General features: G+C 39.4%; 1 protein-coding gene across 1 annotated transcript in view; it reads left to right on the forward strand.

The window, feature by feature from the left end:
* LOC140233150 (probable G-protein coupled receptor CG31760) overlaps positions 1-12734 on the forward strand; it is a 131023-nt gene that overhangs the window by 64272 nt on the left and 54017 nt on the right. Inside the window, exons 4-5 of the mRNA XM_072313267.1 lie at positions 1470-1527; positions 3782-3792. Coding sequence (XP_072169368.1) covers positions 1470-1527; positions 3782-3792 — 69 coding nt within the window. The remainder of the gene's footprint in view (positions 1-1469; positions 1528-3781; positions 3793-12734) is intronic.

Consider the following 12734-nt stretch of genomic DNA (forward strand, 5'->3'; position numbering starts at 1 on the left):
AGTAAACTTTTTATGTCCGTCAAAGTCAGAACGAAAGATAATAGAATACAGGAGTTTATATATATATATATATATATATATATATATATATATATATATATATATCTCCCTCACATCTTCGTTTCACATTGAAGCGACACTCCTCCCATCTGTTTTTGCAGAAAAACTCGACTTTAAAGCAGACATATTAAGGAAAAAAAATGGTGACTGCCTCTTAATCTTAGATGACAGGATTATATGGAACATTGTATGCGAGAGGTTATGTTTCTTTGTTAGAACGTGGAGATGCGATTAACAGAGGATACGTGAGTCACTGCCCTTATGATGATTTTACCTCAAATTGATTACATGAATGATTATGCACACACACATAGTTTGTGTGTACATGTGTGTGTGTTGTTTGTGTGTGTGTGTGTGTGCGTGTGACGTCTGCAAAGAGCTTTTGCATGTTTTGTCGTCACCTCTCCAAGGGAATTGAAAAAAAAAAACACGACAAGAACAACAAAAGAATACCATTCCAGTTGATGGAAGCTGACTGGAGCGGTGGAATGATTAATCCAGGAGAGATCATCGTTCCCTGGTATGACATAAACTGTCAGGGCCAATGGGGTAACATCGTGCATAAATGTTTCTCCGCGTTACACTCAAGATCATTGACGACCAGCTTTTTGTTGTTTTTGTTGTTTTTTTTCGTACGAGTCGTAATACGATTTTTTTTTTTTTTTTACTTTGTGAGGTAAATTGATGTTATGTTGATTTATCGTTGTTCGTGTCGTCGGTGTTGGTGATGCTCTTGCAGTTGTTTGATGTGCGTGTCACCGGTCGTTACTTTTAACGTCACTCATAGTTTATGAACGTCTCGATGATTTATGGCTATGAGTTTTAGGTAGGGTAAGGTAGAGTTATTCTGGGACCAGGCATCTATGAAAAGAAAAGTGTGTGTGTGGGGGGGGGGGGGGTAGAGTCATTGCCACCAATCACTTCTCTGTCTTTATTGAATTCATTACGAAACAAAACAAATGATAAGAAGAAGTCAGTCTAGGCCTTCTGTCTGCCTGTTTAGCATAATCTATTTTGTCTTTCCGCACTCTCAGTCTCCAAACATTGTTTTGAACCTTTTTTTCTCACAAAAAGTCTTTCTTTTTCTTTTTCTTTTTTGTGCAGTTGTCATCTAACACGTATTTTTTCTAAGTTTTGGCGCTGTTCTTCCTTTCTTTGCGCGTATCGTCTTATCTTTTTTCTTTTTTTAATGATAAACCTGAGTTGCTGGTTTTTTGTTGTTGGTTTTTTTTTTTTTTGTACCGTAAATGTCCTATGTGCATTTATTATTACACTCTTTCTTATTCTTGTTATTCTAATCATCATAATCCTTTTTAAATTCTGTTACCATAATAATGAAAATCAACTCTTCATTTTTATACTTCTTGTCCTTTTTCTAATTTTTTTGTTGCTTTTTTTTCATTCGACAGGTGGTAAAAGCAGCTAGTCCGGTGTTGCTTCGAATCATCCTCATTGGGGCTTTGTTCTGTACTGCTTGGTGAGTAAAGATTATTATTCAGTTTCAGATTCACAAGTTCTTCTCGTGACATGGAAACCAAGTTTTCATTAGCTGTGTAACACACCATGCTGCGGATGATATGCAATACATCCTGCCTGTTCCGTCCCTGCTTTCGTTCTTGTCCTTGTCATAGTCTTTCTTTCTGTTTGTTTCGCCTGACGTCATGATATCAACATTTTTATACATGGAGTCCTTGACGGATGTTGAGATGCCTCATCTCTAGAGTACTTCACAAAGTTTACAAGCTATGCTTCTCTTGTGAATTCCTCTTTTCCATATAGAGCTACAAAATAAGATTGCATTGCTTACTTGTTTATTTACCTAAAAACCAAAGTTAATATTATTATGATATTGTATCCATGTTTTGTTGAAACGTATGTGATTCAAAGATCCTTAGAATGTTATGTACTCATATAAACGTTATGTATATTGCTTTGTATTACTTTATATGGAACTAAAAGCATGTCAATTGAATTAAATTGAATACAGAGTATGCAGCGAAAATAAGTATATCGACTAGAGAAACACGCTTCCGTAGCATTGCATTGGGGGGAAACTATGTTGTGGACAGCATGAATGGTTTTTGACCCCTTATTTGGGATATCAATGAATGCGTGTTCCACATGATAGAAATCGACTGTTTTTCGTATCATACATTCCCAATCAGGACAGAGCAATAGACCGTCGGGAAATGAGCCTGTCATACTAAAACATTCATAAGCAAAAACAAACAAACAAACAAACAAAAAAGTCAAAGACAAACTCAAAGCATATCGATATAGTCCTCAATATGGTTTACACACACACTTATGAATTATCATTATAAGTGTGATTTATATATATATATATATATATATATATATATATATATATATATATATATCATGGATTTATTCAAATATCTCTGTTCCCGTCATATAATTCTCTCGTCTATTGACTTCATTGATGTTATATAGCGTGGGTGTGTAAAAATCACAGGAACAAGAGCAGAGCCTGCACTGAATAATTAACGAGCATGAGACATGCACACGTCAACAGAACCGAAGCTCACAAATCAAACAGAGTTAAAAAAAAAAAAAAATGAATAAATGTTCTTCGCTGTGCCCCGTGCAAATGAAGACTCAGGGACAGAGGTATAACAACTCCAGCAGCTTCGGACAGCGAACAAGAGAGAGATATACTGAGGGGGAGAAAGGAGTTGGGCAGGGGGAGGAAGAGAGTGAGGTGGTTTTCACTTCAAAATGTTTGTCATCCAAATCGTATTCGGTCCCTGGTTGGTGGATAATCTGTTGGTCAGAACAAAACTTTTAATAACCCTCAATCTGTCTTTGGACATGGTCGTTACGCCATGAAGTGTTGTTACATTGAATGTGTTCGCCTTATTTCTCTCTCTTTTCTTCACTCTGTGCTGAAGTTAACCTTGATAAGAAGGGTATAATTCAAAAAGCTGTTACAAATTTCCTTAACGATCGAGCTACGTGTAGACTTAGAATGTTTTGGTATTTTGAAATTGTTTAAGATGTGGAAGAATTTCTTCAGGGGGTTATGTCAACGGGGGGGGGGGGTATTTCATGAAGCCGTTTTGTCCGACAAATTTGTGGGACAAATTTCTCTAAGCCAATGAGATGCAAGGATTTCAGTAGCTTAAAACAGTCTGTTCTGAAAAAAAAAAGACAAAACGTTTCATGAAATGCCCTCTGGACATAAAATGCAGATTTGCTGAGCGTATGTAATCTGCATATCGTGTAACTGGGATTGATATTACTAAAACACTAAAATGCTAATATGCCATGCATCACTTTTCTTCGATTTTCATTAAATATTCATTTTTCTGTTCGCTTAGCTTCATCATTAGTTTAACACTCTCTCATCTCTTGGACTCGCTGTTTTAAGAGGGGTGGGTCTGATTTATATGATTTCGAAGACAAAGTCAAAATTCAGAGATGATTCATACTCACGTGTGAGAATGCTGCATGCCTCGAGGGTCTGCATTGTTATTACTATTTTCTCTGTTTCGTAATATTGAACTCTAAGAAACAAAACAACGAGAGCAAAGATGATGGCGGAGACAGGTTATCGTAGTCATGGCTTGGCTTGCCGCATCAAATGCAAAATAGCAGTTACCCAGAATGACAGGCGCTTCCGGTCGTGGGGTGAGTAACGGGCCCTTCAGGCATGGATGATATATTAAGACGGCTTAGAAGGAAAAAAATAAAAATAAAGTATTTTCACTGGTACACGTTAAAAAACAACAAAAATAAAAGCTAGATCTAGTGTTAACATCGTCATCTTCAAAAAAGGTATTGCGATGGTGGGATTATGCATTAACATCGCGCTTAACTTTTATGTAAAAACAAATGGATACAAGAATTCGGACGCGACGCGGGGGGGGGGGGAGGAGGTTTTTGCCCTGATGCCAACCATCACATCAATAACATTTTTCTCTTTCTCAACTCTGACGGTAACGCTAAACCCTATCATCAAAGGTCAAATTGATGAAGAAAAAAGGGTCAGTCTGAAAGCAAGACTCTGGAGCGGTATTTTTTTTTCCCACTTGGTAGATGGAATTTCTTATATAAAATTCGTCGCTTACATAACAGCTCAAGGCGCGAACATTGTATAGAATATATAGATTTTTCTGGCACAGTGCAATCTCCCTCGCAGCTAGAAGTAATCTCTGCCACCAGTTTTGTCCGCTCGCTCTCTTACAAACTGATTTTGTTTTTCTCGCGTAGTATTTGTCTCCTTTATAGAGGCGAGAAAATTGGCGCTATACTTTGCAAGATGTCTTCAAGCAGCTGACAAGCGATTGATTGCGATTAGTCTGTCGGATGATAGATTTAGTCATATAATCATTATCAGTATGACGTCGTGCGAATTTATAAGTGCGCACTCACTTACACAGCCACAATGGTATGACGGGGTGTTGTGTGCGTGTGTACGACTTTTATTCTCCTTCAATTATGTGGTATGGGCCAAAAGCTGTCGGACCTATAGCTGTTTTCAAAGATGGTGAATTCAAGACGAAAGCATCGGCCGTGGAATAATAATATATATGCACGCTAGTGACAATATTGCTAACACTACATTACATAGTTACTTGCATCAGTCTGAGTAGCAAAGAAACATTGCCAACGATGACGATGAAGTCTGAAATGATGGTTTCGGACCAAAGATGATGACGAACTCCGGGTTTCAAATGTCGCTACGGGCTCGCAATTATACTCCTTGGCGACCTCAAAGATGATGGCGGTATTTCCGTTACACTTTCTCTCTCTTTTTTTTTTCTTTTTTTGTTTCGGGGTAATTCTCGTCGAGCACTTCCTGCATGTGCAATGCGACAATTTTCTAGCCCGTCCGAGGCGAGCTCCTCAATCATTTTCGAAAGCACACTTGAGGCAGGCAGCGCTTGTCTCTTAATGTCGGCCTGACCTCAATCGTTACGGAGACGATCCTCCACTCACGGCCACCCTCCCCCCCCCCCATCTCCTACCAACTCTTCCTCCTCTTCCTCCATCTTCTGCAACCCCCATCTAACCCCCCATCGTTCCCTTGCTCAGGAGATACTTCAAAGCTTCCAATTACGGTTGCACATTTCCGGGACAAAATCAATACCTTCCCCCTTTGCCACTTTTTTTTTTCTTTCATCCGATCATTCTTGCTTTAGGTGAAGATCAGATGTAGTAGCCGCATATACCTCTGTCTCCTCTCTCCTCTCTTCTCTCTCCATCTCTCCCTCTTGCTCCCTAACCTCACATTAGACCTCAAATATCCTTCTTCCCTTTTTCTCTCTCCTTTCCCGTGTTTTGCGTGTTTGTATGCATCTATCTATACGAATATCTCTTATCTATCTTTTTATATGTAAATATGAATATATGTAATATATATATATATATATATATATATATATATATATATATATATATATATATAATATATGTACACTGTGTATGTGTGTGTGTGTGTGTATGTGTATGTGTGTGCACATTTAAGTTCTAGTATCTAATCGCGTGACCATTTTCTACGCATGGTGTTTGACCAGACCATCGGCTATGTCAAGGCATACTCCAGCGGGGAGCAAGTTTTCTCTATCAAAATTACCATAAAATAGTGATAAAACGGCATAAAAATCCTCTTTCCCTTCTACTATTAGTATGTCGTCTTCCCCCTCACCACCCGATTGATGTACCGGTAACAGGCGCTTAAAGAAGAATATGATATACATCTCAGATATCTCAATCTGGCATTCCAAACGTGATCCAAGACATTTTGCGAAGGGACCTTGTTTTTTGCGACGAATTCATTACGCATTATGCTCTTATCACATTTCTGGTGGTCGCTGACGAAGTTTGTCTGTGCCCGGCCGTGCGGGCTGTAAGTCTTTTCCCACTTTATTCTGCATAATGTAATAAGGTATGAATCCATTGTCATTAAATGAATAGAATTGATCCTGCCTTTGAAATAATGAATATACATGAGCTCGATCATGAAGGATGAATGTGCGGAATCTATGCCATTGCCATTATCATTGTCTAACCATGCATCCGAATTAAGACCTCAATAGCATGATGTCGGTCGAAGGAATTCTCGCGTTGCGCCGGAAGCGTGGATGCGTCATCAGTGGAAGATTCGATTGAGGAAGATTCCGCAAAATTATAAAAACCCAAAATCTCATACCGCACTCTGTTGGCGCCCATTGTGGTTTTACCCAGGCAGCATTTGTGGGCTTTCGATATGGAGATCGAGTCTCGTTGATTCTGATGGCAAGGGTCCCATGCTTTCGTCATCCTCGCCACCATCATCAAGTATTCCTCTTGGCGATTAATGATGATCGACATCGTAAAAGCAATGCTAGCAACAGCAGAGAGAACGACGAAGAATGTATAACAATCTTTAATGAGAAATATTAATAATCACAATATGTGATAGAAATATTTTCTTGTAGTATCCAAGTAGCAACATGATTGCTTGCTTTTTCTGTCACAATAACAAAGTACTAGAAAAAAGAGATGATTAATTATATGAGTACAAGCGACAGTTAAGGTAGTAGTAAAGAAAACGCCATAGATACAGCATTGAAATAATACATAATCTGGTATAAAAAGTGGTCATAGTAATGATAGTGTGATGGTAGTGGTATCGTGCAGGAAGAATAGAATTATAGAAAAACCGCAAAAACCGGTGTTACTCATGAAAGAAATAGCAGTGGCTGGAGTAGACGTAGAATCGTTACATTAATGCAGTCAATACTATAGACAACACTCAACACTATTAAACATAAATATTAATCCTCTCCATCAGTTTGTCTCCATCAACAATATCACTGCTCTCTCTCTCTCTCTCTCTCTCTCTCTCTCTCTCCCCCCCCCCCCCCCTCTCACACACACACACAGTGTCACACACACAAAATCGTCAATGTCAATATTATGATCACCTTTCCAAACCTGGATCATAAATACATTCGGGTTAAACCACTGTTATTGCCATTCTGCATGTCCCCTAGTGGGCATGGTTGGTATGAACATTGTGCATCCCTGTTATAAACATTCCCTGATTGTTGCAGGACGTGATCTGAATATGAAGAATCGTATCATTATATTCTATCAAGTACCACACCACGTACCATACCATCAAACAGTTTGATTTTTTCCTCTCTTTGTCTCTTCATCCACTTCCCTCTGTCTTTCACTCCCTCCCTCTATCTATCTATCTATCTATCTACCTACCTACTGTCTCTTTATGTCTTTATATTTTTGTCTATATCTATCTCTAGCTGTATGTCTGTCTATCTGTCTCTCTCTCTCTCTCTCTCTCTCCCTCTATATCTATCTGTGTGTATTCTGCCACAACTTTTCATTTCAATCGACCCAAAGTAATGTAGTTATCCAAAGAAAATATAGCCCACAATGCAAAGCTCCTTAGATTCCTGTTGGATTTTGCTTTCCTCATTCCTGTTCCTTCGTGCTCGCATTTCATCTTTTCCCCGCCCAAAGTACACAACGCTTGGATTTCATTAATGTATATGAAGTCATTTCGATATCTCCAAGAATGAGTATCAGTACGTCAGCTTCATTTCATCCATTTCAACTGTAAGACTCCAGCTCTCCGTCTCCGGACCTTGTGGAGGGGACCGGAGGGGGAGGGGCGGGCAGAAATGTTAAATGGATGTGAGCATTAAAGCCACTTTCTCCAATATCGATACGCACTGCGTCTCTTACTGTATATCCTACATGGTAGTCTGGAAGAGCTATACGGCATTCAGGCCGCTAATAGGAAATATCTTAAAGGAACCCTTAGAAAACTCATTGCCTTTGGTTCTTTCTGCGGAGCTGGACTGATTGTTGCGTTAATGTATTGGGTAGCTACAATTTCATACCGTGCTCTTACTTTAAGTCACATTAGTGACTCGATGTATTCATGAAAGCGACACAAACTAATTGTCACAACGCCTTGCGTTCAATAAAGTTCTTGTCTTCGTTTTGAGAGAAGGTTCTTCGATATTCCTTCGAAGCCGAAAGAGTGGCCAAATCTAGGTCTGTTGTGTACACTCGAAAAGAGAAAAAGAAATAAAAGAGAGAAAAAATGCATTGTGTCTCCTCAGTACCTCCCCTCACGTACTCTGGGCATATATAATGACTTTGATTTCTTATGTGTTTGCACACGAAGCCAATTTGGTCGATCGAATAAGCACGGGTTGGGGTATTGGATCGTCACACTCAAACAGCCATCGGGACGGGTCAATAGCATGGGGAGTAACAGGGACATAAACCGTAATAATTGTCAGCAGCCATGAAGAGATAAAAAAGAGAGAAAGGAATGAAAAAAGACGAAATAGGTGGAGCGGACACCAAATGTATTATAGAGCCCGTTGATGGTAAGGTCTAATGATCACTGGTGGGTTCTTTCATGAATATCTCATAACATACACGGAAATGTGTGGTATGGAACCATGACAGCACTCTCTCCGTCATCTTCTCCTCCTTGTACTCCCTCGGCCTTTCTCCTTGTTTTTCCTCCTCCGCCTGCTCCTCTTTTTCGTTTTCATATGTTCTTCCTTATTGTCCTCCTCCTTTTCCTCCTCCTCCTGCTCCTCCTTCATCATCATCACCACCATCATCATCATCATCATCATCATCATCATCATCATCATCATCATTATCTTCATCTTTTTCCTGTTTTTCTTTTTTTTCTTGTCTTCTTCTTCTCCTTCTTTTTGTTTATTTTATTATTATCATTCTAATTCATCCACTCCCCGTTTTCCTCTTCTCCTCCTCCCCATCCACCTCCTTTTTTGTTTCAGTCTAATATATTTCAGAGTAAAGTAGTTAACCAATCTCCAAACATCATGATAACTGTGCCTCCTCTATTCCTTTTATGGACTAGCAAGTCTGGCTTTTAACTTAACCACGTAAATCATGTTTGCCAAAGCGGACATAGTGACTAGTCAAATGTAATATGATATCAATGATATTTTTTTCATGGAGGTGATATCATTGCGAAAGATCAAAACAGGTCTTTAATTAAGAGTATCATACAACATATTTGTATAAGCATGATTCTGAATATTGTGGAAAAGTTTATCACCAATATAAAGAAGAGCACAGAAAGAGGGTGAAGGTTGAGAGAGTCATATTGGTAAATACCGCATTCTTTAATACGTTCCAATTTCAGTGTAAGACTCCATGTTACATCAGTTTGTGGACTTCGAGATGTTTTTGATAATCGCATTTACATCAATATCGGAAGAATTTCATAAACACACAGCTCAACTGCAATACCCCCAATTTCTGTTAATGTATTGCTTTTTTGTCTGTGGTATATCGAAATATAATATGGATCCTTGATTTATCCAGAGAACATGATTAAAACTCAGTTAATTCTTCCGTTCCGTTTATCGCAATTTGATACTCGACATCATGAAGCGTACATTGCTTATTGTTGTGTTGTGCAAGCACCGCAATCTTTTGGCTGTCAGAAGTAATACTTGTTGCGAACGTATGTATTACATTTGATGTTTTGTTATGCTCCATTAGAGAGTTGTTTTGATTCCAAGCAATGCGGTGTTTGCCTCGTAATTTTGAAATATAAAAAATTACTCAACCCCGAAAGAAAAACAGCCGTCAATTTGCATTCATCCCATGGCCGTCTGAAATGTCGACTTACTCGATAGATGCTTCTTAATTAATGTGAAGATTCATGCTGTGGTCGTGCCGTGAATGCGGCCACAACGATCAGTGTTTACAAAAGAGAAGCACTTTGCTCACGCCTTGAGTGCCGTCCCAATTACCAGAGAAGCATGTTGCGCAAGAGTTATGCAAATAATGTCCTGATATTCCGGTCACTCTTTTATTATGGCCCATCGTGCCTTATGAAGACGGAAGGGTAAAGGAGGTGGGGGGGGGGGATGAGCCGAATCTTGTTTGCTCGTTGCCCACGTCTATAATTGACGGATTTTGATCCACATTGACGCGAAACGAAACAAAGACGGGAAGAAGGTTAAATGAAATTAGCCACGAATACACACACTCATTTGTCTGTGACTTTCTCTGAAATCATGAAAAAAGAAACTGTTTTCTCAGGACAATGATGTAACTCATCAGACTATGAACTATAATTGATGCCCAGAATCAAACGACATAAGTTATAAGGTTTAAATCAAGGTCATTGTGAACATTATTCTCGTCTTTTTATTTCTCTCTCATCATCTTCTTCTCTTCTCGTTCTTTCTTTCTCTCTTCCTCTTATAAACAAACAAACAAACACATGCGCACACATCCACACAAACACACACACACACACTCACGCTCTCACGATCCCCTTCTTTTTTTTTTCTCTCTCTTTTGGGTTATGTCTTCATGCCATCAACTCCGTTTTGTATTCTCTCGACCTCCACCGCCGCAAAGAAGAACACCATCAAAATTCAAGTTGCTTGTCCGTACAGGCATCCGTTCCCTTCAAGAGAACAGTTTGGAAGATCGACTCTTTGGAAGTACGCTGGAGCGAACAACAAAAATCCGCTGACGACTCCATTATCGAAGTAAAGGTCAAATTGTCGCGATTCTGGGTGAGGTCAAGTCTTCATTGGTGTGGACGAGGCGGTGGTTGTAACAAAAGAAACTAGCAGAAACTACTTTCTTTTAACAGTGGTTTCCCCAATCCAACAGCAAGGCGAGATGGCTGAGCAGAGGAGTGTCATCCTTTTCGAAGGCCCGTCGTAGAAAAAAAAAAATGTTTTAAAAAAAGATGTACGTGAGAGTGTCGGAATGAAATTCCCAATAAGTATATTATGGCGTTTGCGCGGTGTTAGCACTTCTTTTTCGTTATGCCACTAAAAGAAAACATCACGGTAGAATTCAGTGCCACTTTGCATGTATGTTAACATTATGATATACACATGGAGTGAAAGTATGAACAGAGGAGAGTTGATGTTTTACGCGATTTCAGACAGAACTGGGGGGGGGGTGTTTCATCAACGTTTGTCAGCGCTGACAACTTGAATCACCATAGTAACAGTCAGTGACCAGAGCATCTCAGCCAATCAAAACCAAGGATTTTGCTAAAATTGGTCAGCGGCGACAGTTGTCGGCGCTGACAAGCGTTGATGAAACACCCCCCAGAAGAAGGTTTGCAGAATTCTAAAGTTCCATATTATGTTGCTAAGGAAAGGTTGATGTTGGTGGCAACCTCATTATGGAAATATGACAAGGTAATAGCAATTTTGTTTGTCATTGCCATGATACTGTCTGATATCCCTAGGCCTTGTTGCATAAAAAGATGCAATCAAACATAAGTGAGAAAATCAAACCTAACTCAAGCATCAGCCAATCAGAACTGAATATTAATCAGGCTTAATATGTTTCAGTTTCTTACTTAGGTTTGATCTCAACTATTATGCAACAGAATCCTCCATGGTCTCCTATACTCACGAACACCCATATTCCCCTCCATATCATCACTGATGAAGTTTTTTTTTTTTTTTTTAAATCGAAAGACATCAACGTAAATACGCCATTACTGATGCACTGCTAGTAACTCTTAAAGGAAATTAAACAAAATATTATTTTCCAGAATTAACATAACTTTTCCTGTTATCACATCAACTACATCATTTTAGTTTTGGTGTAAAATAGTCCTAGGTATAACGTCCTATTCTGAAATTAGTTTCCTTTGTTTTATCTTACCTAAACACGCTCATGCGTTCTGCGGAACTGCAAGGTGACGAGCAAATTTGGTTCAGAGACAATCTGGTTCTGCCTTTACAAGAGAGGCGTTATTACCGAAATCGAGGGCTGATTCGTCGTAACGCATTTAAGATGCTGTTCCCCCCCCCCCCTCTTTTTTCTCTGTCACCCTCCTACTTTTTTTCTTTTATTTGCTAAGTTTCCTTCCTATTTCTCTCCCTCTTCATCATCTTCTCTTGCTGTCGATACCATCTAAGCGGCGTCTTCGCAACCACCTTTGCGTTGCAAGACCTCTAGATAAACAGGCAAGGATGAATATGTAATTAAGTTGGCGACCTCACTCCACAGCTGTGTATGCAAAAGGAACTAATCGAAGCATCTCACTCCAAACAACTGCCAAAAGTCGGTCATGCCGATTTAGATTTGGAAGTCGGGAATTGTGTTTAAGAGGACTCTCAAGTCCAGTGCTTTTTCCTTCTCTATCATACAAAGTTGAAAGAATGTAGAAAATGAACAGTACCACATTGTACTTCTGCCTGTACCATAAACTTACCCAAAAAAAAAACAAGAGAAGTGCACTGAATCGCAATTTTCCATGGTACACAGTGCCTTAAGTATTTCATAAAAGAGCATTGCTGTTAAAGACAGAAATCTGTACGAAATTGGTCAGTGACAGTCATGAGCAGTGGGGGACAAGGTTACTGTGTTTCTGGACGTCTGTGGGTGCGTGTGTGTGTGTGTGTGTGTGTGTGTGTGTGTGTGTGTGTGTGGCAGGACTGCTGTGCATGAATTTGAGCAGGTGTTTCATCAGGATTTAAGGCGGTATCGGGCGAATTTGCGTACGTGTGTGTGTCTGTGTGTGCGTGTGTCTGTGTGTTCGTGTTTGTACGTATGAAAAATAGATCAGAGAACCATTTCACAAAACATATAATGCACAAATTAAAGTTCGTGACTGAAAATCAGCCTTATACCAAACCTTATACCCAAGCTTGGTG

The sequence above is a fragment of the Diadema setosum genome, chromosome 9 (genome assembly GCF_964275005.1).
Source record: "Diadema setosum chromosome 9, eeDiaSeto1, whole genome shotgun sequence".
Lineage (NCBI taxonomy): Eukaryota > Metazoa > Echinodermata > Echinoidea > Diadematoida > Diadematidae > Diadema > Diadema setosum.